Source organism: Eurytemora carolleeae, unplaced genomic scaffold (genome assembly GCF_000591075.1).
Source record: "Eurytemora carolleeae unplaced genomic scaffold, Eaff_2.0 scaffold13, whole genome shotgun sequence".
In the NCBI taxonomy this organism is placed as follows: domain Eukaryota; kingdom Metazoa; phylum Arthropoda; class Copepoda; order Calanoida; family Temoridae; genus Eurytemora; species Eurytemora carolleeae.
The window spans coordinates 89,174-115,220 of record NW_019402181.1 but is presented as its reverse complement, the minus strand read 5'-3'; the positions used below and the strand labels follow the sequence as shown (position 1 = coordinate 115,220).

At 31.9% G+C, this 26,047-nt stretch overlaps 1 protein-coding gene across 2 annotated transcripts; it reads left to right on the top strand.

Moving 5' to 3' along the window:
* Positions 1-4,389: 4,389 nt before the first annotated feature.
* On the top strand, positions 4,390-7,242 carry LOC111718162 (uncharacterized). Of its 2 annotated transcripts, XM_023493679.1 has the most exons (6): positions 4,390-4,479; positions 4,641-4,734; positions 5,630-5,662; positions 6,021-6,080; positions 6,718-6,777; positions 7,095-7,242. In XM_023493679.1, the coding sequence occupies exons 1-6, from the start codon at positions 4,432-4,434 to the stop codon at positions 7,193-7,195; spliced, it is 396 nt and encodes a 131-aa protein (XP_023349447.1). In that variant the 5' UTR covers positions 4,390-4,431; the 3' UTR covers positions 7,196-7,242. The 2 variants fall into 2 exon arrangements, with proteins under 2 accessions (XP_023349447.1, XP_023349448.1); XM_023493680.1 differs by lacking the exon at positions 6,718-6,777.
* The last annotated feature ends 18,805 nt before the right edge of the window (positions 7,243-26,047 follow it).

The window sequence follows — 26,047 nt, the reverse complement described above, 5'->3', positions numbered from 1 at the left end:
CGAAATTTTAAGCAGAATGTTATTCTTAAACATTTAAAACATTTTTAAACAATGATAATTTTACTAGATTAATTAATTCTGATGATAATTTTGTAGAAAGTTTTCGTGATTTAGAACTGCAAATATAGTTAAATAATACTTTTTACTTTTTATAAAAACAAGCCTTTTATTTATTTTCAAATTTTAATCAAATTAAAACTTTAATTATTAGAAAACAGAGTCTGTAATTAGCATCAAATATGTAAATAAACAATAATAAGATTAGGTTAAAATTTGATATTTTAATTCTATAATTGTAGATTTATTATAAATCCTCCCTGGATCTCCTAAACCCCTTTCCTAGAACCTTAAATTTGTTCATTTATGAACTTGCCTTTTTTACCTCTAATATCAAAGTAAAATATCAATTTTTAAGCGACCCTTCAAAAGGAATTGAGTTTTTGCCACAAACTCTGATTTTCAAATCCCTTAATCTTCCCAGTAACCAAAGTTTGATATTTTATGGATTCTGTTAAATCTGTCTAAGTTTAAAATATCGAAAATTTTAATCAACATGTCGCATAGAAACAGGGATCAAAATATTTGAGTTTATCACAAATATTCAAGCTTTCTTCAAGCCTGTATAATATAATTCATGATCCCATAAAACATGATAGAAATCAATATTCTTAAACTGAAAATAGATTGACATGCTTATTTTCAAGTCTATACAGATGGGAAATAAGTTGTTTTAGAGAATTGATAGAAACGTAAATCTGGAAGTCTACAGGTGAGAATATATTCCAAATAAACTGAATTTACCAGTCAACTTGATTTTAAGAATCCATAAAACGATTGATTTTTCAGGTCTGCAGAATAGAGTTAATTCCCAAAAATCATGAACATGTAAGGAATAGAGTCACTTCTTTTCAAGTCTAAATCTTGGGAATTTATTCTCAAATAATAGGATTTAAAACTCAACCGTAATGCTTTATAATTCAAAAAAAAATCTATTGAAAGAAATTTTTTTCCATAAACATTGGTTTTATTATCCATATATCTTTGCAACACGATTTTATAGACCTTTGATATTTCAACCTTTTAATTCTGTTAGATCAAATAGTAAAACTTGAAATATCAAAGCACGTCAAATAAAAGTAAAATGAACGTGAAATTGAAATATTTTACGTTTTTTATCATAACTCCTCTTTTTAAATGAGGTCTTGAGAAAAATACAAATGTTTAGAATTTATGATATGAAAGCTTTTCTTACACTTGATCGTAAAATCAGAAATAGAGGAGTAAATGAGTCACATTGTTGCAGCAGTAAAATAAATTGAATTTTACCTTCTCCTCCTGGTTAGTTGCAGTGAAAGGTTTATACCATATATAAGGTTACAAAATATAAGGATTAAAAACTTTGAATTTGTGTAAAAAAATCCTTTGTTGGTTTGAATTCATTTTCCAATATTTTGTATATTAACAACTCCACTGAAAAGAGAAAACGGTACCCTTTAAAGCTTTCTCTGATTAAGTTTATAATTTAGAAATCAATGTTTATAATTTAGAAATCAATGTTTATAATTTAAAAAACTGATTATTTCCAATGGTGGTTTCTCTACAAAAGTGACTTCCGCATTTTTAGTACAGGGAAACATACAGAAGTTATGAAATTAAAAACTTTTTAAACTAAAAAACCGACACAGTATTTCCCTCATTATTGATCAATACAGGTGTCAAGGCTACCGTTGTAAATCGGGAATTGTCCTCTTTGCATTGAGGGTCACTTGAAATTACGCTTACAGTCCCTTTAAAGAGGGGTTTAGTATTAACAAATCAATAATCTTTTTTGTATTCTCACAATTTTCATTGTTTTATTAATATTTTAATGAAAAACTAAATTTAGAATTATTCTAGTTTCGGCGGTTTCTCCCTCAAGCGGTTGAACCCAAACCCAGTTTTACCCTATTTTTGCACCCAGGGAAGAGGAAGAAAGTTTTTTCTAAAAAGTTTTCTGAAAATATAATATTTGTGTTGTGAGGTTGTTATGTAGCGTGCAGACCTCGGCAGTATTTAACTGTGCGCGGCAGAGGGCTGGCGCCTATTTTTTATAAATTTCAGGGCTCAATATTTTCTTTAAATTACTCAACATATAATTCAGCCAGTGAGAGAACATTTTTATTTTTCGTTAATTTACCATTTTATTTAAACTTTGTTTAACCTTAGTTGCGCGGATAAAATCATATTTCGGGTCAATTTCTAATTGATCTTAAGCTCAATAAAATTGCAAAATTTTCCCTTGAATTTAAAGATTTCTAAATTATTCACATGTTTTAAGCGATAGATATGATAAATGGCTTATTTTAAATTTGAATTCTATCATTCTCAGCTTTCCGCAAAAACTAAAATGTTTACCACTAAACAGACAATAAAGAAAACAACAAAGTAAAATTTTTATATTAAATATGCTTTCGAACGGTATTCTATCTGTTTTTAAAAACTAGCTTTGCATATTCAATTTCAAAATCATGATTTGTTATCATTTAAATGTCATGTTTAGTGATAAATTTCTGAATAGTAATGTTTAGACTGTAATGTTCTAAACCTAGATAGATATCATGCTGTAATGTTCTAAACCTAGATAGATATCATGACTGTTATGTTCTAACCCTAGATAGATATCATGCTGTAATGTTCTGAACCTAGATAAATATCATGACTGTAATGTTCTAAACCTAGATATATACCATGACTGTAATGTTCTAAACCTAGATAGATATCATGACTGTAATGTTCTAAACCTAGATAGATATCATGACTGTTATGTTCTAACCCTAGATAGATATCATGCTGTAATGTTCTAAACCTAGATAGATACCATGACTGTAATGTTCTAAACCTAGATAGATATCATTACTGTAATGTTCTAAACCTAGATAAATATCATGACTGTAATGTTCTAACCTAGATAGATATCATGCTGTAATGTTCTAAACCTAGATAGATACCATGACTGTAATGTTCTAAACCTAGATAGATATCAAGACTGTAATGTTCTAAACCTAGATAGATGTCATGACTGCAATGTTCTAAACCTAGATAGATATCATGACTGTAATGTTCTAAACCTAGATAGATATCATGACTGTAATGTTCTAAACCTAGATAGATATCATGACTGTAATGTTCTAAATCTAGATAGATATCATGACTGTAATGTTCTAAATCTAGATAGATACCACGACTGTAATGTTCTAAACCTAGAAAGATACCGTGACTGTAATGTTATAAACCTAGATAGATATCATGACTGTAATGTTCTAAACCTAGATAGATACCATGACTGTAATGTTCTAACCCTAGATAGATACCATGACTGTAATGTTCTAAACCTAGATAGATATCATGACTGTAATGTTCTAAACCTAGATAGATATCAAGACTGTAATGTTCTAAATCTAGATAGATACCATGACTGTAATGTTCTAAACCTAGATAGATATCATTACTGTAATGTTCTAAACCTAGATAAATATCATGACTGTAATGTTCTAAACCTAGATAGATACCATGACTGTAATGTGCTAAACCTGGATAGATATCATGACTGTAATCTTCTAAACTAGATAGATACCATGACTGTAATGTTCTAAACCTAGACAGATATCATGACTGTAATGTTCTAAACCTAGACAGATATCATGACTCTAATGTTAGAAAACTAGATAGATAGATTCCTTCTCTGTACATATATTTGGTCAAAAACTAGATAGATTTCTTGACTGCAAGCAAGGCCTGGACATAAATTAGGTTGTAGTCTGCACTGTTAAAAGTAGAAGGCCTTAAACCCTTAATTTCAAGGCACGTCAAGCTTTTTTAAACATTCTCATCTAGAAATAGTTTTAGTGAAATATTAAGGCAATAAACCTGGCTTCTCCCCCTCCCTCCTGACTTCTTTATAATATTTATTCATTTTTGGAATATTTTCAAACAGAAATTCAAATGTCAACAGAGTGATATATTTTCAGTAATTTAATTGATTAAAATCTGTTATTTACAGCTGTACTTATAACAACACTCATACAATGGTAACTAGAATCCAGAGGACGGATTGTCGTCTTCTGTCATTCTTTAGATTATGAATGTCGTGTAATTTGTTATTGATTAAATTGATATGTTTCTACTTATGTTCGGGGCACAGGAACAAAACCAATGAAACAACATCTAAAGTTTAATTTTAAAAATATCAAAATATTCTTCTTAAAATTCTTAAGAATTCCATGGAGTATTCCTTTCTATTAATTATTTTTTTCTTGAAAATTGTTTTCAAAATTTTGTTTACATTATTGTTTACAAAATATTATTTACAGAATATTGTTTACATAATTAAAATGAACTAGCATTGTTTGCAGAATAGTAATATCATAATTCAGTTCTAAGTCAAGAGACAACATGGTTGCATTTAGAATTTTATTGTTAATAGTATTCTTCCTTTCGCAGGTTTTTGAAAATCAAGATTAAAAAGTTAAAATTATTGATGATATATTTCTCGTTGCTTTTAAATGAACCATTAAGATTGTGTACGAACAATTAGATGAAGTAAAAAAATTAGGAGTTGCAATATTGAGCCCCACATAAAAGCCTGCTTCTATTTTTTTAAGGTATGCAAAAGTGATCCTTTGCCCAAACCTCTTGATGAAATAAATGTTCATTTTCATCTTGATGATGAGAGTTCTGAGTCGGCTGAAGACATAGGTAAGATCTTTGATTATGAAAGAAACCCTATTTGACAATAATTTGAAGTCAGATAAGGTTGTGAGAGCACATATCTCACGTTAAACTAAGCTAAATTAAACATAAGCTTAATAAGATTGAGAAATCTTGAATTTTATCAATTATAACTTATCATATTGAAGAGAAATATAAGTAACCGGATACTTTTGTGTAAAAGCAAAACTAGAAAAGCTACACTGTCATAAAGTTGTGCAAGTAATATCACATAAAGTTGTGCCAGTAATATCACATAAAGTTGTGCCAGTAATATCACATAAAGTTGTGCCGGTAATATCACATAAAGTTGTGCCAGTAATATCACATAAAGTTGTGCCGGTAATATCACATAAAGTTGTGCCAGTAATATCACATAAAGTTGTGCCAGTAATATCACATAAAGTTGTGCCAGTAATATCACATAAAGTTGTGCCAGTAATATCACATAAAGTTGTGCCGGTAATGTCACATAAAGTTGTGCCAGTAATATCACATAAAGTTGTGCCGGTAATGTCACATAAATTTGACCTTCACCTTCTGTATACTTTCCAGTGACTAAATTTATATACTTTTTTAATCAAACTTTTTAATTTTCAACTTTTTTTGGCTCCGTCCGGCCTATTGTTAACCTCTGCTTCTGAAAAAGAGCAATCTCCTCAGATTTTACTATTCCGATTAAAGTAGCTCGGGATAAAAAATAATAGAAACATAATCATGGGAGGTAGCTTTTTTCATTTGATAAAAGATCACCCTTTGAAGTTATTATCAAACGATGCTTTAAAATGTCTTCATCTTCAATTTTATTTAACATATTTCAAGACGGCTCTGTGACACGACAAAGAAAAATATGTTTAATGCATTTTATCATATTTAATTTCAGGTAAATCAGCCCCAGCCAAAGAAGCAAATAGAGGTTAGTTTAAATACATAGATGTAAAGTAAGAAATAAGTTTAATTTTTCTCAGCTACATTTTACTATGTTTACTCAAGGTATGAATAAAATTATAATGATAATAATGATAATAATGATATAATGATACCAACAAGGATACCAATTATGATAATGAAGAAAATGATCAAAATGATGAAAACGATGAAAATGATGAAAATGATGAAAATGACGATGATGATGAAAATGATAAAAATTATGAAAATTATGAAAATTATGAAAATTATGAAAATTATGAAAATTATGAAAATCATGAAAATCATGAAAATTATGAAAATTATGAAAATTATGAAACTATGAAAATTTGTAAAATTTGTTTAAGGTCTGGAAGGAAAAACCTTATCTTATGAATATCGTGAATATGAATCCCCAGAAGACAATGGTAATGTATATCATCTACATAATAAAACAAGACATTCCTGAATTTTTTGTGGACACTCATGGGTAGCCCGGGGGTGACATAGGCTAAAAAATTCAAATAATTAAGAATAATTTTTTTTCAACTGGCAACGCCGGGTCCTTCAGCTAGTCAATATAATAAAACAAGACATTCATATATATATATATATGTTCACTACAGCCGGCCGGCCGAACGGCTGGACTGAATGGACTGAAATTTGTTGTGGACTCTCCTGGGTAGCCTGGGGGAACAAAGGCTAAACAAATTTAGAATATTTTTTTTCAACATTTTTTTATTTTTTTTTCCATGGCCCGGGCCCTGGTGAATAATGAAATAAAAAAATGATGAAAATGATGAAAATGATGAAAATGACGATGATGATGAAAATGATAAAAATGATGAAAATGATGAAAACGATGAAAATGATGAAAATGATGAAAATGACGATGATGAAAATGATGAAAATGATGAAAATGATGAAAATGATATAAATGATGAAAATGATGAAAATGATGGAAATGACGATGATGATGAAAATGATGAAAATGATGAAAATGATGAAAATGATGAAAATGATGAAAATTATGAAAATTATGAAAATTTCTAAAATTTGTTTAAGGTCTGAAAGGAAAAACCTTATCTTATGAATATCGTGAATATGAATCCCCAGAAGACAATGGTAATGTATGTCATCTACATAATAAAACAAGACATTCCTATATATACATGCTGTCGACAGACGGTCAAACGGGACAGTTCGGGCTAAAAAAAATTTTGATAATGATGATAATGATTATAACGATGATAATGATGATAATGATTATAACGATGATAATGATGATAATGATGATAATGATGATAATGATGATAATGATGATAATGATGATAATGATGATAATGATGATAATGATGATAATGATGATAATGATGATAATGATGATAATGATGATAATGATGATAATGATGATAATGATGATTATGATGATAATGTTTAAGATCTGGAAGGGAAAACGTTCTCCTATAGAGTTAGCAGTAAAGAATATGTTTATAAACCTCATCCAAAAACTTTAGAGCCTGCTTATTGGAATTATGGTTAGCAAGGAATAATAAATAATCTATTTCAATAAATTCATGACAAAAATAAGTTTGTAATCTAAAAAATAATTCTAAAAATATTCTCGATTGTTTTTTTGAAGAACGTGTAAAGGGTCTTAAAATGGATATCAAAATGATTGTTTTTAGAGTTGGTAAGGAACTTGTTTTATTCATTAAGATTTTTGAGTAAAGGGCACACAGTTGCTAGTTTTGTTTACAGTTTAATATAAGGGTGCCATGCCAAACTCTGGAAAAACAATCTCCTGACGAGACAAACTCTGAAAAGACAATCTCCTGACGAGGCAAACTCTGAAAAGACAATCTCTTGACGAGAGGAACTCTGGAAAGACAATCTCCTGACGAGACAAACTCTGAAAAGAACAAACTTCTGAAAGACAAACTCCAGAATTTGTTTTCCTGCAAAGCTCAGCCCCCTAAATTCTCGCTCAGCCCCTAATGTGCCGCAGTCGGCTACTGCAGACTGTGGATCCGTAGACGACCTAACCGAACCTTTAATAATAGAAAAACTATAAATACTTTTTTCTTAAATCTTTTTAAAGTTAGTTTTTTTACTGATCTTTTCTTTTCCTGAATTTGTATTTTCCGGAGTTGGGTTTTCTGGAGTTCTTTTATTGCATCTTTTACTGAACGTATAGCTAATATTTCATAGTAAAATAAAGAAATATTTTGAAATATCAACTATATAGGAATGCGTCGAAAAATTATCAATGATTATTGGTTGTAATATCTGAATGATTTGTTTGGAATTAAATTGATTATTTTACGATCAGAGTTGAATGTTGTAACTTTCCGAATTTGTATGGACGTTAAGTTCTTTGGTATGAGCCGTTTTTGACAATTATCTTCTTATAGAGCAACAGATAGAAGTAAGATAAGTGGCGATCAAAAGCACTTTTTTTCGCCGTAAGCCTATTCCCCCTTTCATTTTTCACGAACACTCCCTTTAAATAATCAAAACAATTTTCAAAGACCCAAATTAACTGAAATTAAATGTATTTATTTAACTAATTAATTTTAAAACTGCAGCTGTTATACTTATCTCTGGCTGACCTTAAGATTAAAGTTTTATTTAAGCTTCCTTATCATTATCCTCTCTTGAAGTTAATTATCAACATGAAACCAAAATGAAAATTATATTGTCTAGAACACTTTTGGAGCCAAAGATGTTTCCGAGGAAGGAGATTGCATTAACTATGCTTAACCTAATAATAATATTAATAGTGATATTGATAATAATAATAATAATAATAAAAATAATAATAATAATAATAATAATAATAATTAAGCAGACGGTCCCTTTGAAGTTGTATTTTAATTGGACCGTTATTTAAAAATCTGTGAGTTCTGTCTATTAAATAAATTGCAAACATATATCTGTCTGCAAATGTGTCCGTCTGTCTCTGAGCTGGCAATTACTCTGCAAATTCCTTGCAAATGTAGAAAGTTGTCAGGCTCAGTATAATTTTAAATGATGAAAACATTTTTTGTGATAATCAATACAATACTTCCGTACTTCTGTCAGAATTAAGCGGGAAGTTAATAATGGGGGACTTTGTAATTTCATAATATTATTCAGTGTACTGAGGGGGGGGGGGGGGTGAGGGGATTTTGATTCCAGAATATTGTGGACAGCAGATAATTGTGGGCACTGTAGTAAGGGTTACAGCAAGTTTTTTAAAATCCAAATATTATCTTTTTAAAAAGAGAAATGGATTTTAGTTTTTTTGTATCTACTAACACAGAAAGGAATTAAATTCTTATCACAAATTCATGCTTTTAAAACCTATGTTTCCTTTTGTTTTGCGGATCTTAGGATCAAGCATTGATCTTCATTTTATGCAGCTAGCTAGGCAGATTAATTTAATTCCTTTCCGATATCCGGTGCTGGTCATTTTATGCAGCTGGACTAGGTAGATTAATTTAATTCCTTTCCGGTATCCGGTGCTGGTCATTCCATCCAGGGATAACTTTAGTTGAGTAATGTAGCATTGATCCTCAAATTTAAAAGCATCCATATTGGATATCGAGATCTAGCGTTCAAGAATTACAATATCCGCACAAAATCTCCGATCTCCGATGACGCAGACCTTTAACCAAAGAGAATAGAATATATATTAGATTGGAATTTACTAGAAAAATGTGTAAAACGGCCATTTTGTTGTACTGTTTCCATACTGCAGGTGTACTGCACATATTTATGCTATATAACCTTTTGGGCTCTGGAATATCATTTTATAGATAATCTAAAATTAATGCTGAAAGAAAACCAAATTATGAAATAGGCTGGTTTCTTAATTGACAAATGATCATTTCAAATAGACTCTATGCCTTTCACTTTACAAACGATGATTTTCCGTTATAACTATAAATCAAATGATGTTTTTTATTCACCTAATTCATTATAAAGTTTATTTTACAGTTTTAAAAATTTCGAAATTGAAATGAATAGTCTAGGGAACATACTGTATTAATGTACTTTACTGCATATAATTTGTGAACATTTACATGATTTTACACTTTGAACTCCCTTTCAGGCTGAAAGGGACTGAAAAAAATCATACCGAGAGATTCTTTAAATTTCTCTCTAATATATATTCTTTTCTCTATGCCTTTGACAATTCAAACGATTCTTTTATACTTAACAGTCTAGGCTTGAAATATCAAAGGCTTACGCCATATTAGATTTAGGGATTAGAAAATTTTAGTTCATGACAAGAACTTAGTTCCTTTCTATTTGAATATATGTTTATCTCATAGAAGATAGAGGGGGGGGGGTTGGTTGAGCTAAGGTATGTTTGGTTTGGTTGAATAATTCACTCAAATGAAGAAAAATGTAGAAATTTGTTTATAAAGGACGCTCTAGATTATAATTTTTGTATTTAAAGCATGTTTTTCCATCCAAAAATATCAAAAATAAGTTTATTTATTCCTCGAAACCTGCAAAAAAGGGCAAAAAATTTACATTTTCGCCCCCAAGTGTAAATATTTGCTGTTAAATAAAACACAGTTGGGGTTCATCTTGTCAGTTACAGTCATAGAGAATAGAATATATAGAGAGGAATTTACTGGAAAAAAGTGTAAAACGGCCATTTGTTGTACTGTTTTCATACTGCAGGTGTACTTCAATTCACATATTTATGCTATATAACCTGTTGGGCCCTGGAATATCATTTTATAGAAAATCTAAAATTATTTGACCAATTATCATTTCATATAGACCCTATGCCTTTCACTTTACAAACGAAGATTTTCCATTATAACTATAAATCAAATGATGTTTTTTATTCACCTAATTCATTATAAAGTTTATTTAACAGTTTAAAAATTCGAAATTCAAATGGATAGTCTAGGGAACATACTGTATTAATGTACTCTGCTGCATATAATTTGTAAACATCTACATGATTTTTACACTTTGAACACCCACTTTCAGGCTTAAAGGGACTGAAAAAATTCATACCGAGAGATTCTTTTAATTCCTCTCTATATATTCTATTCTCTATGGTTACAGTTGGGGTCCATACAACTAGTTAGTTACAGTTGGGGTCCATACATCTAGTTAGTTGCAGTTGGAGTCCATACATCTAGTTAGTTACAGTTGGAGTCCATACATCTAGTTAGTTACAGTTGGGGTCCATACAACTAGTTAGTTACAGTTGGGGTCAGTTACATTAGGGGTCTATAGATCTAGTTAGTTACAGTTGGGGTTCATACACCTAGTTAGTTACAGTTGGGGTCCATACATCTAGATAATTACAGTTGGGATCCATCCATCTTGTTAGTTACAGTTGGGGTCCATACAACTAGTTAGTTACAGTTGGGGTCCATGTATCTAGTTAGTTACAGTTAGGGTCCATCCATTTAGTAAGTTACAGTTGGGGTCCATACATGTAGTTAGTTACAGTTGGGGTTCATACATCTAGTTAGTTACAGTTGGGGTCCAAACATCTAGTTAATTACAGTTGGGGTCCATCCATCTTGTTAGTTACAGTTGGGGTCCATACAACTATATTTAGTTACAGTTGAGGTCGATATATCCAGTTAGTTTCAGTTAGGGTCCATCCATCTTGTTAGTTACAGTTGGGGTCCATACGTATAATTAGTTCAGTTGGGGTCCATTCATTTTGTTAATTACAGTTGGGGTCAATATATCGATGTTAGGTACTTTCCCAAAGGCCCTTTCCCAAGTGGCAACTTCCCAAGGGTATTTTTCCAAGTGGCAACTACCCAAATGTGCAATTTCTCTAATGACAACTTCCCTAGTGACAACTTCCCAATGAAGAAAAAGCGGCAATTTCCTAAATGTACATTTTCCCAAGTAACAATTTACTATATTTTCTTTAAAACAAGGAATAGCCGCAGTGCTCGGCCCCCTCTCCCATCCTAGCCGCAGCGCTAGGCTTCCTAGCCCATCCTAGACGCAGAGCTCGGCCTCTATTGTAGCCCGCGGCCCCTCAGACGCTTAAACTAACCTTAAATAATGTACTTTATTTTCTTTGTAATAGCTGCAGCTCTCGGTTCCCTAGCCCATCCTGGCCTCAGAGGGCTTACCCTAACCGTAAATAATAATAAGGTTTGGCGTGCTACTACTGAACAGGAAAAAGAGTTCTGAACGATTAACTTTATTAAAAATCTAAATCTATATAGTAAATGATGATAGAAATATCTGGAATAAATATCACAAGTTAGAATCAGCTGATCGAATCCGCCCCCTTGGATTTCTCTGGAAACAACTCAGATGACGACATTCATATCCGCCACAAAGGATCGTTTAATACATTTTATTCTTTGAAGAAAGTGTGAAGGCCACCAACATGTTCTTGCCTTACTAACTGAGAGAAACTGAATGAATTTTTTTTTAAGTTGCGTATTTCCTAAAAAAAGTTGACAAATTCTTTAAAGATGTAAAACTTAAATGTTCATTTAATACTTCCTTCATGGAGAAAATGCCGTTTTTCCTTCATGGGAAGTTGTCACTTGGGTAATTGTCATTTGGGAAAATGTACATTTGGGAAGTTGCCACTTAGAAAATTGCACATTTGGGAAGTTGCCACTTGGGAAATTGTCACTTGGGAAGTTGCCCTCAGGAAAATGCCTTTGAGAAAGTACCTAACACCCATACATCTAGTTAGTTACAGTTGGGGTCCATACATCTAGTTACTTACAGTTGGGGTCCATACATATAGTTACTTACAGTTGGGGTCCATACATCTAGTTACTTACAATTGGGCTCCATACATCTAGTTACTTACAGTTGGGGTCCATACATCTAGTAAATTACAGTTGGGGTCTATACATCTAATTAGTTACGGTTTGGGTCCATATACTTAGTTATAGTTGGAGTCCAAATATCTAGTTACAGTTGGGGTCTATATAGCTAGTTATAGTTGGGGTCCATATATCTATTTATAGTTGGTGTCCATATATCTAGTTATGGCTGTGGTCTATATATCTAGTTATGGCTGGGGTATTTATATCTATTTATAGTTGGGGTCATTGTATCTATTTATAGTTGGGGTCCATATATCTAGTTATGGCTGTGGTCTATATATCTAGTTATGGCTGAGGTCTATATATCTAGTTATGGCTGTGGTCTATATATCTAGTTATGGCTGTGGTCTATATACCTATTTATAGTTGGAGTCTATATATCTAGTTACGGCTGGGGTCCATATATCTAGTTATAGTTGGGGTATATATATCTAGTTATAGCTGGGATCTATAGGGGTCTATATATCTATATATGGTTGGGGTCCATATATCTAGTTAAAGTTTGGGTCTATATATCTAGTTATGGCTGGGGTCCATGTATCTAGTTACAGTTGGGGTCTATATTTCTAGTTATGGCTGGGGTCTATATATCTAGTTACAGTTGGGGTCTATATATCTAGTTATGGCTGGGGTCTATAATTCTAGTTACTGTTGGGGGTCTATATATCTTGTTATGGCTGGGGTCTATATATCAAATTACAGTTGCTGTTCGACTCCATATATCTAAATTCTACCTATTTACAATTTGGATTATATATCTATCAAGGTTTATTTTTATTTTTTGATGACAAATTTACTTTTTTTTACTAAAGAATGTAAGAAATCGTTAATAAAATTTAATGTAATACAATTTTAATCATAACTTTTTAGCAATGTAACATTAGTTGATAATTATAAAATTGGTTTTGTCTGGTGGCGCCCTGTATATATAGCCCTGGGCAGCATATACCCAGGCCAGGCAGTGCTGCCTTAGGTCATTATCTGATGAANTAGAGGGGGATATAAGAGAAAGTAGAAGAATTTCCGCGGATTTACGATTAATTCGAGTCATACACTTTAACCTTAACAGTTTTCCAATTTCTCCCCCTTTAGAAATAGACTTTAGTATAGTAATGCCTTGTTTCATTTATTATAAAAAGTTTTTAATTTAATGAATAGCAAAAGTAGTTGAACTATTTATAGCTAGTAGAACTAGTTTTCTAATGCAATCTCTGTATGACTAGTTCAACAAATTATTGCTATATTCACGTCAAACTAAAGTAAATATCTGTATGATCACGTCAAACTGAAGTAAAGATGTGTAGGAGCACGTCAAACTAAAGTAAAGCTGTGTATGATCACGTCAAACTAAAGTGAATATCTGTATGATCACGTCAAACTAAAGAAAAGATGTGTGGGATCACGTTAAACTAAAATAAAGATGTGTATGATCACGTCAAACTAAAGTAAAGCTGTGTAGGATCACAACAAACTAAAGTACATATTTGTATGATTACGTCAAACTAAAGTACAGATTTGTAGGATCACGTCAAACTAAAGTAAATATTCGTATGCTTACGTCAAACTAAAGTAAATATGTGTATGTTCACGTCAAACTAAAGTAAATATCTGTATGATCACGTCAAACTAAAGTAAATATCTGTATGACCACGTCAAACTAAAGTAAAGCTGTGTATGATCACGTCAAACTAAAGTCCAGATGTGTATGATCACGTCAAACTAAAGTAAAGATGTGTATGATCACGTTAAACTAAAGTACAATTGTGTATGATCACGTCAAACTAAAGTAAATATGTGTATGATCACGTCAAACTAAAATAAATATGTGTATGATCACGTCAAACTAAACTAAATATGTGTATGATCACGTCAAACTAAAGTAAAGATGTGTATGATCACGTCAAACTAAAGTAAATATGTGTATGTTCACGTCAAACTAAAGTAAATATCTGAATGATTACGTCAAACTAAAGTAAATATCTGTATGATCACGTCAAACTAAAGTAAATATCTGTATGACCACGTCAAACTAAAGTAAATATGTGTATGCTCACGTCAAACTAAAGTAAAGCTGTGTAGGATCACGTCAAACTAAAGTAAAGATGTGTATGATCACGTTAAACTAAAGTAAATATGTGTAGGATCACGTTAAACTAAAGTACAGATGTGTATGATCACGTCAAACTAAAGTACAGATGTGTATGATCACGTCAAACTAAAGTAAAGATGTGTATGATCACGTCAAACTAAAGTAAATATGTGTATGATCACGTTAAGCTAATGTAAATATCTGTATGCTCACGTCAAACTTAAGTAAAGCTGTGTAGGATCACAACAAACTAAAGTACATATTTGTATGATCAAGTCAAACAAAGTACAGATGTGTATGATCACGTCAAACTAAAGTACTTTTTACAATTTATTCCTATCTATACTTTATTCCTATCTATACTTTATTGATAGATAGATAGATAGATAGATAGATAGATAGATAGATAGATAGATAGATAGATAGATAGATAGATAGATAGATAGTAATCTTTTGGTTTTCAAATCCTGATTTCTTTCCTTTTTATTCTTATAATTCCTCCGTTCTCGCCAACACCCATCCTGTTTGGTTTGTGTATTCAAAACTTTAAAAGAATCCAAAAGAATCTTAAATTAAACTAATTAACTATTTAAAGTTTGAATTCACAGACTGAAACACTCTAATCATAACTTCTTGTTCTTTTAAATACTGATTAGAGAAATTGTTCGTGTAATTCAACGTATTTGAAACGTATTTAAAAATCAAATGTTTTTGCTGAACCAAGCACAATTTATTCATATTTTCTGCTAATTCCTGCTTAATTTCCTGGATTTCTATTCATGAATAAACAGTTAGTCCCAATAAATCTTTAAAAAAATTAGATTTTTTAAGATTTCCTTTTTACTAGAAATATTTTGTTTACAGTTTTAGCGGATTTTGTTTACAAACATTCTATTTTCTAATTTCTTTTTCTAATTACGAAAAAAATGTTCCAGCACAAAAGTTCCTGGGTGATGAAAAAAGATTATTTTCTAGTTTAATATTCATTAAGACTTTCTGTATGTTGAGCTAGGTCTTGTTTAGCTCTAGGTCTATATCTCCAGACAAGACTGCCTGGTTGGGTGACTGGCAGTGGCGCCTGTATACACCACCTTATACCAAACTTCGTGGAAATACCTAAACAAGGCGCCGCTTCGAACCAACGTTCAAATCTCTGCAAATTTTTGCAATTTAAACCAAAAATGGTCTGAGCTCGAGACAACTAACTTAAAACTTATTTAGAAGAGAGATTTTTTTCGTGAGAAATCATCCTTAATAGGAGTGCTGGGACTTTTTAATTCTCGAGGTTTCTCCGAACCTGTAGAAATCTCTTCTCCTCTTCTACTTTATCTAAAGGAGTAGGTTAGAGCTTGACATCTCTTCTCCTCTCCTACTTTATCTCCAGGAGTAGGTTAGAGCTTGTCATCTTTACTCCTAACCTACCTGTCTCCAGGAGTAGGTTAGAACTTGTAATCTTTTTTCCTCTTCTACTTTACCAGGAGTAGGTTAGAGCTTGACATCTCTTCTCCTCTCCTACTTTATCTCCAGGAGTAGGTTAGAGCTTGTCATCTTTACTCCTAACCTACCTGTCTCCAGGAGTAGGTTAGAGCTTGTCATCTTTACTTCTAACCTAGCCTGCCTCCAGGAGTAGGTTAGAGCTTGTTATCTTTTTCCTCTCAAAGCCTGTCTCCAAGCTTAAATATTGTTTTCTTGCACAACCTTGAGATCATCTTAATCATCTCTAACAACAAACCGTTCTCTACAGTTATCTACCTATCTGTCAAAACATCTTTCTATAATTGCATTAAAGAGAAGTAGGACATCATTTAATTTTTTTTGCGCATGTGATATCAGACACAGGGTTACTCACAAAGGATGAGACTTCATAGACGACTGTACTGAATTTTGTTTGTCTTCTGTCTTGTGGAGTCTGTCTTTGTTTCTTTTTAACAAACTATTAAAACAAGCCATAAAAGAACATATTCAACACATTGGAAAATAAAGTGTTTTCGGTCGTCATTGAAGTATTATCCTTTGTGGGTAACCCAGTGTCTTATCATTGAAGTATTATCCTTTGTGGGTAACCCAGTGTCTTATCATTGAAGTATTATCCTTTATGGGTAACCCAGTGTCTTTTCTTAAAGAAATTGTTGAAACTATTCTCAGTCATTTAAAATTTTAAAAGTATTTAAAATGAATTTAGATTATTTGCAATCAATTCAAAGAATGTGTTCATGCCAATAAAATGAAAAATGAAGGTAATCAAAACCTTGATATTTGATTTATGAAATAAGTATTGACTATTAGGGCTGTTAAGTATATGCAGATCACTTTGCATTTATCTTCCAGGAACCTTGCTCTCATAATAGAACTTGCATTTACAAATATATATGTACTGGTATCAGTTTCCATTCACAATGTTAACTCTACCTAAGCCATAACCTTCCCCCTGCTCCTTCTCTTCAGCTTCCTTCCCTACCTTCCACTACATGTACCTTCCATAAAAAAACTCTTCCTAACTTTCTCCTTCACCTTCTCTTAAACATCCTTCCCTACCTTCCACTCCCTACACCATCTCTTAAACATTAACTTCTCAACCTTCCACTCCCTACACCTTCTCAAAAGAATCCTTCTTTACCTTTCACTCTTTGCACCTTCTCTTAAACATCCTTGCCAACCTTCCACTCTCTGTACCTTCCCTTAAACATCCTTCCTTACCTTCCACTCTCTGTACCTTCCCTTAAACATCCTTCCCTACCTTCCACTCTCTGTACCTTCTCTTAAACATCCTTCCCAACCTTCCACTCTCTGTACCTTCCCTTAAACATCCTTCCTTACCTTCCACTCTCTGTACCTTCTCTTAAACATCCTTCCTTACCTTCCACTCTCTACTCCTCTCTTAAACATCCTTCCCTATCCTTCCTGTCTCCCTGATTGAATTCATCTGTTCCAATTGACTAGTCAAACTTTAGTTTAATCAACCCTAGAGGGATTTATTAAACTCATTTCCCCCGCCCATCAAAACCATCAGAACCTTAAAGAAAAAGGGGAAAATACCTACGACGTACGACGGATGGGAAGTTTTAGGATTGGTAAATGAAGAGTGGGTGGGTGGGGTACCGGACCCTGGCCTAAGCAGGGCTAGATTGGTTCGGTTTATTCAATTTAAAAACAATCGCGTTTTGATCTATAATTCAACAATCTTGAAACTTACTGAGTAACGTCGTTTTCTGCTTTTTCATTTGAGACGCATCCGCCAAAAATAAAGCATAACAGAGAAAAACTGAAATATTACGTTTAATTGGTCAAAATGGGTTCGAAAATGTCAACTTTCTGAAATTCTGGGAGAATGATTGAAAGGTTAAAGTGATGTTCATAGGTTTCTAAGATGGGTAAATGAAAAGAGGAGAGGGGGGTTTTAAAATGGGAAGAGGAAGGAGGTTTTAAGATGAGTAAATGAAGAAGGAGGGGGGGGGGGTAATTAACAGCTGTAGTTGTCGTCAGATCTAGGTTGAATAGCTCAGCATGGATAGGGTTAAAGATACCAATTATACATCTGGTATCAGATCAACTCATCCTCTCTCTCTCCGTCCTGTCATCGAACCTTCATCCGTCCTTGCAATCCTTTCAATTTGGAATCCTAAGTTCTGTCCATATGTTCTCCTATCTTCTCCTGTGAAATAGTTGAGTAGGTATCGGATATCCTATACTAGGTGTTAGGACTAAGGAATCTCAAGTATGCCTCGTATATCCACTTGACTCCAACACTTTCGGGATTTGTTTATATTCCCCCTCCTAGGGGAATATTTATATTGGTGGAAGGTGGGTGGGGGAATTATGTATTACCCCAGTGCCGTATTTAACCATAGATGAATAAATAAACAGAAAAATAACAGAAAAGTCGTCGTTGATTTGGTTGGGTATGTAGTATCCAGAACGTTAATTTTTTGTTATCGTCAAAAACTGTAAAAACTCACTTATATTTTAATAATAGATACTTAAAACTTTACAAAATTTACATCTCCAAAACTCAAGATATGATTTGGTGAAACAACATAAAATTGCAAAAATAGTTTAAACTCCGTTCTTGATAATAAACCATTTAATGTGATGTAATCAGTATTATAAACCTTGCAATGATCCCCCCCCTGTATTCCCTGTAACTTCTTTAATGGACTAATTTTGCATGAAAACAGCCAGTTTGATTTTAATACTTTTTCTTCTAAATTCTTCGTCTTTTTATTTACAATTCTTCTCCATTATTTACTTCTATATTCTTTAATAAGATTCTTTGGTTTTGAAGTCGTTTTAAATCCAATACTGTTTTCTTCTTTACTATACATTGAATAAAATGTGTAATCTACACGTAATACTTTTTTTAAATAAATAGCTTCAAAATTATCTGATTTTAATATTTATTAGAAGTTTTGTCAACAATTATCCCACTAACGATTATTAGCTCCTACTAACTCCCCCCCCCCCCCCCTTCTCCTCTATATAGCTCCTACTATATCCCCCCTTCCCCTGGTTTAGTTTCCTCCGGGCATCAGGCTTAGCATGCTGTGCAGATGTTTTATATCCTTGTTGAAACGCCATCACATATTTTTCATGGTCGCGACCATTTTTTATACTTTTTCTGTAATCTGGACCCAAGATATTTATCATAACGCTAAACTAAGAAGATCTGTACTTGTACGATCATATAAAGAATCAATCTACATATAGATCCAGGCTGCTATGGAACTTTGCAACAATTTTCAAGACTAGGTCGACTTTGTCTCAACACCTTGACCATTGATTTTATCTCCCTAACTCACTTGCAACTTTTAGATCCAATATAAAAACTAATCAATATTTTTCTATAATTTGAAATATTGATTATTTTAATAAAATATTATTACTTTTTACGTAATGTAGGGCTTTCTATCTATAACCAAGAACTGGTTTGAAATCCTTTTGTGCAATTGGTGACAATTGTTTTCTTCCTTGTAAGTGCAAGTGTAGAGGAGTTACGAAAGCGCAAAGCCGCACAAGTTATTTCGAAAAAAGTAAACTCGCCCTTGTGTTGAGATTGGAATTATTAGAATACGATTTGTGGACGGAGAAGTGATCTTAACAGTTAGGACGAGGGGAATGGAGGATTAAATCAAGAAATGAAGAAGTCGTCCTAGCAAAGGAATTGAGACACAAACTCTGATTTTTAATCCCTATATCTTAACAACCCAATGTTGTAGACCTTAGATATTTCAAGCTATGACTTCTGTTATATCAAACAGTCAAAGTTTGAAATATCAAAGGTTTACATAATTTGGCTGTACATATATAGGTATTAGAAAATTATGATTTGTTGCAACAGGGTTTTATTATAAGCGAGGAAACTAAAGGAAGATACTCCGAATGCATTTTTCGATTTTTGCTTAAATTTCTCGGCAAATGAAAGTTAGAATCAAAACTGAAAAAGTTGTTGTGGATGGAAAAAGATGCAGGTTAAGATGCAGAGGAGGAGGGGTAGTTGATAGGATTGTGAAGGGGGGGTCTGTAAAATCTAACAATGGGATATTAGTTCGCCTCATCACCCCAATATAGATAGATAGATAGATAGATAGATAGTTAGATAGACAGATAGAACGATAGATAGATAAATAGATAGATAGATAGATAGATAGATAGATAAATGAAATATGAGTTGGAAGCAAATAGTTTCTAGTGTCATACACAGATCATATACACACGTTAGGTTAATATATATTTATCTATCTATCCATTTATCTATCTATCTATTTATCTTTCTATCTTTCTAATTTGTATATCTATATATCTATCAATCTATATATATATATATATATTTATTTATTGCCGATTTACGACCGGACGAAGTACTAAAAATTTCCCTCCAAATAATTTCGAAAGAAGAAATCCTGGGAAAACGTTATTTTTTATTTTTTCATGGAGTATTTTCGAAGAAAATAATTGTTGCAGTTAAAGCTTATATCATTATAAAATACATTAATATTCGCTTAATCCTAAATAATAAATGATCAGATGACAAACTGTGACTATTACACATTACTCTGCAGAACCAGATGTCAAGAAAAATATTAAAACTGTCAAGCCTTTTCTAAAATGCCCCAGAATACCGGCTTAATATTTACAAATTTAATAGTTTTAAGAAGCCCCGAAATATCTATAGACTAGCATTTTTATGCTTAGGGAGCACCAAAATATTCCGGACGGGTAACGTTTGGTTTAGGGTGCACTGAAATATCCAGGAGGGGTAACACTTGGTTTAGGGTGCACCGAAATATTCAGGCCGGGTAACACTTCGTTTAGGATGCACCGAAATATTCAGTAGCGCGTGCTCTGAACATGTGTATTAAAAATACAGAAAGCCAGCACATTTCACAGGCTGCGAACTTTAAACTATTGTTAAAAATGTAGAAAAGAAAAATGTTTATTACAAATAATATCACAATATTTAGAGATGCATGGAATTCAGAATTTTCCACAAACATTTATGTTTGTTTTACTTTAATTAGTAATTTTCAGTCTTCCCATAGAGATTTCATTTATTTCAATTCTTAGTCAATAAAAGTAAACACATTTTAACTGATTTACCTGCACTATTTTTGGACATCCCTTGTTAACAAGGTGGAACCGGAACAATATGAATATGATTTTATAAATAATTGTCAATTGTCAACCAACCCCTTATTTTATTAGTATCTCATTAATCTATGATATCATCATACATCTTCACTAATTTATCAGGTTTTTATATTTAATGAAAAAGTCAGTTTTTCTTAATAATGTGATTATGATCACTATTATTAAATTAGATTAAGGAATTCGTACATTGACGAGCATACATTTATAAAAGAGAGAAAAATATATTTTAATAATATCAAAATATAAGTAATATACAAAAACTGCAAATGCAACTTTTTCAGGTAATGCCACTTTGTAATATTAAGAGGCTGAATGCTGGTCACTTAATTATGACTGCGTACCTAATTCCTTTAAAAAGCTGTTTATTGAAGTCGGAGTCAGCCTACAGTCGGAATCAGGGTACAGTCGGAGTAAGCGTACAGTCGGAGTCAACGTACAGTCGTAGTCAGCGCACAGTCGGAGTCAGCGTACAGTCGTAGTCAGCGTACAGTTGGAGTCAGCGTACAGTCGGAGTCAGCGTACAGTCGTAGTCAGCGCACAGTCGGAGTCAGCGTACAGTCGTAGTTAGCGTACAGTCGGAGTCAGCGTACAGTCGGAGTCAGCGTACAGTCGAAGTCAGCGTACAGTCGGAGTCAGCGTACAGTCGGGCAACGTTATTATCTGTTTCTTAAACACTGAGGATTGTCGGGTTTTCAAAAGATTCCATAAAACTCTGATAAATTTGACATTTTTCAAAAATGTATTCTCTTAAAAGTTTTCTAATATTACACTCAGCAAAATCATCTTTGCAATGTATTAGAAGATATAAGTCGAGTAATTTGAATATACCTTCGAAAACAAAATCTTAATTTTTGCTTCGTTCAGGCTTATATCTTCTGTAAGAGTCGATATTTTGTATAATTTTATGAAAGAAAACTGATGGAAAATACAATTTTGAATTACGTAGACTTTCGTAAATCCTCCAAAAATACAAATATCCTAAAATTTCTAAAAAAAAAGGATAACAACGATCCTAACTCTAAACTTGTTAGTTGTATGTAACCCGGCTAAAAATGTGTTGGCAAATTTTAGCAGTAAAATTATTTTCTGTGAGAAAAATTGATCTTAAGTTGTTACTTGTGTATGTTTATGAAATAAGGAATTGACAAAACTTTGTATCCGTGCACACTCATGTCGTAAACCTTTGCTCTTTAAATCTGGGAATCATATCAAATCAAATAGTTAATGTTTTAAATATCAAAGTTTATTCAAAAGTATATCATCATGTTGCAAAGATATAGGGATTATAAAATACTAGCAGAAGTGCCCGGCGTTGGCCGTGGAATTTTGAAGAAAAAAATTGATTTATCAAAATAAAAAAATTTAAATTTTGGAGATCATTTTTTAAATTTTTTTCAACCTAATTTACCCGCAGGTTTCCTCAAGAAATGGTAGGCGTCTATAATAATACAATGAAAACGACTTTTAAACAAAGTTTTGATTATAAACAAGTTTTTTTTTATTACACGTTTACAATTAATCAAAGAGAAGCTTTTTTTAATAGACAGCTTTACTCTCCTTTTATGTTTATCTGTATCCATGCTGTTTACCAGCTTGATATAAATCGAAAGTCGTCTTCATTCGTCTTCGTTGTATTGATAAAATCGCCTACCCCTGTATATGCATAACAATATATATATATATATATGAGCGAAGAGCTTTATTATATAGAAGAAGAGCTTGTGACAAATAACATATTATTTTTTTCAATATCTTTGTATCGTTGACTCGTATCAAAGTATAAAAATATATATAGAACCCTTATCCTTAAATAAGAAATGTATAAATAAAAGAAAAATTCCAGAATTGCAGAATACAAATTTCATGATTGCTGAAATTATTTTTAAATAATCTAAAAACGAAATGAGTTTTTTTGCATCTGTAGGGTTAAACTGCAGATGGCAGCTATACTGATATCATGAAAATATAAAACAAAAACAAATTATAAAGTTTATAATCTATTCAAAATTTTAAAAAGTTAAATCATATATATACATATATTTAAACTTATAATTATGATTATAAGATAAACTCAATAATCCATTCATTTCATTTTAAACACTTCATTTTCAATTATCACCGTAAACTTTAAATGAGAATGTTTTTGTTTTTTAATGTAATAATTTCAATAACACAATATTCATGAAAAACTTCCTTTCAACCCTTTTTTATTCGGAAAACCAATACCCAATACGTTGGTAAAAATTACTAAATTTAATCAAAAATAGTATTGAAAATAAAAATAATAATGAAAATAATAATGTATATAATAATAAAAATAATAATGTAAATAATAATGTAAATAATAATGAAAATATTATAATAATGTAAATAATAATGTAAATAATATTGAAAATAATAATCTAAATAATAATGAAAAAATAATGAAAATAATAATGTAAACAATAATGTAAATAACATTGAAAATAATAATGAAAACAATAATGTAAATGATAATGAAAATAATAATGTAAATAATAATGAAAATAATAATGTAAATAATAATGTAAATAATAATGTAACCAGTAATGTAATTAATATTGAAAATAATAATGTAAATAATATTGAAAATAATACTGAAAATAATAATATAAATAACAATGAAAATAATAATGAAAATAATAAGGTAAACAATAATGTAAATAAAATTGAAAATAATAACGAAAATAATAATGTAAATGATAATTAAAACAATAATGGAAATAATAATAGAAATAATGATGAAAATAATAATGTAAATAATAATGTAAATAATACTGTAAATAATAATATAAATAATATTGAAAATAATAATGTAAATAATAATGTAAATAATAATGTAAATAAAAATGAAAATAATAACGTAAATAATAATGTAAATAACATTGAAAATAATAATGTAAATAATAATGTAAATAATAATAATGTGAATAATAATATTCATAATTCTCTTCCCTGTATAATAATATTGCTGGTTAGAGAACTGCAGTTGGCAAACTAAATCATTCCTGGTGCCAAACCCTTACCCTCGTTCCTTATATATATGGTCATTCTAGCTCATTCCCACCTTTTATCATTCTAGTTCATTCCCACCTTCTATCATTCCAGCTCATTCCCACCTTCTCTTATTCTAGTTCATTCCCACCTTCTCTCATTCTAACATAATTCTACCTTATCTAATTCCCGCTTATTCACACCTTTTCTCATCGTAGTTCATTCACACCTTCTTTCATTATAGTTTATTCCCACCATCTCCCATCTTATCTCATTCCCACCTCTCTGGTTCTAGTTCATTCCCACCTTGTCTCGTTCTAGCTCATACCCACCTTCTCTCATTCTAGCTTATTCCCACTTTCTCTCATTATAGTTCATTCCCACCTTCTCTCATTCTAGCTCATCCCCACCTTCTGTCATTTTAGCTCATTCCCATCTTCCCTCATCCTAGTTCATTCCCACCTTCTCTCATCCTAGATCATTTCCACCTTCTAACATTCTAACTTAATCCTACCTTCTCTAATTCTAGCTCATTCCCACCTTCTCCCATCGTAGTTCGTTCCCATTTTCTCTAGTTTTGCTCATTCTCGCCTTCTCTCATTTTAGTTTATTACCACCATCTCTCATCTAAGCTCATTCCCACCTTCTCTCATTCTAGCTTATTCACACCTTCTCTCTTCATAATCAATTACCACCTTCTCTTATCAAAGTTCATTCTGACCTTCTTTTATCCTAGTTCATCCCTTCCTTCTCTCATTCTACTTCATCCCCACATTCTCTCATCTTAGCTCACTCCTACTTTCTCTCATTCTAGTTCATTACCCCCTTCTCTCATCCCAGCTTATTCCCAGCTTCTCTTATCCGAACTCATTCCCACCTTCCCTCTTTCTAGTTCATTTCCACCTGCTCTCATTCTTGTACATCCTACCTTTTCTCATTCTAGTTCATTCCCACATTCTCTCCTCCTAGCTCACTCCTACCTTCTCTCATTCTAGTTCATTCCCACCTTCTCTTATCCAAGCTTATTCTTTCTTCTCTCATCTTAGCTCATTCCCCTCTTTCTTCTCATATCCTAGCCCATTCCCACCTTTTCTTTTTAGTCTATTTTCGTGTTCTATTATTCTAGACATTATACACATATTTTCTCTCCCTATCTCTATCTCTATCTCCATATCTGAAGCGAATATATCTATTTATCTGAGATGAAAGATTACCCTGGGTTCAAGTATCTACTGAGAGTGTGGATAATATTTACCAGATAAATTCCCCCATTCAACCACCAGCTCTCCGCTATATTCCCCTCCCCCCTCTATTCCCCCTCTGGGAAAGATTTGGGTTGTGAACTCACAGCTCCTATCATTAACCAGCTTTCGAACCATTTAACCAAATCAAGGAGTTCTAGCTTCCTATCTAACCATCTATCTTACTATTTAGCTAAATATATATTTAACTATCCATCTAACCCTTTATCTAATTATCTATCTAACAATCTATCTAACTATCTATTTAACCATCTATCTATTCTTTCTTATCTAACCATATATCTTTTATCTCTCCTTTATATCTAACCATCTAACCATTCCGTCCAACCATCTATATATTCATCTGTCCTTTCTAACATTCCATCTATCCTTTCTATATATCATCAATACATTTATCCTATCTATCTAACCATTTATCTATTCGCCTCTTATTTCCATCAAGCCGTTATTTTATTCATCTGTTCATTATAGTAAAAAGCAAGGGTTTCAGACAAAACTAACTTATTACTATCAAATCCTTTCTCAGCTTCCCTAAGGATGTTTGCATCCGGAAA

What these genes read in the sequence shown, in the direction of transcription:
- LOC111718162 (XM_023493679.1), top strand. Translation starts at nt 4,432, where the DNA reads ATGGTTGCATTTAGAATTTTATTGTTAATAGTATTCTTCCTTTCGCAG. An exon ending in TAGTATTCTTCCTTTCGCAG is followed by an intron (nt 4,480 to 4,640) that starts GTTTTTGAAAAT and finishes TATTTTTTTAAG; the next exon opens with GTATGCAAAAGTGATCCTTT. An exon ending in TGAATCCCCAGAAGACAATG is followed by an intron (nt 6,081 to 6,717) that starts GTAATGTATATC and finishes AATTTGTTTAAG; the next exon opens with GTCTGAAAGGAAAAACCTTA.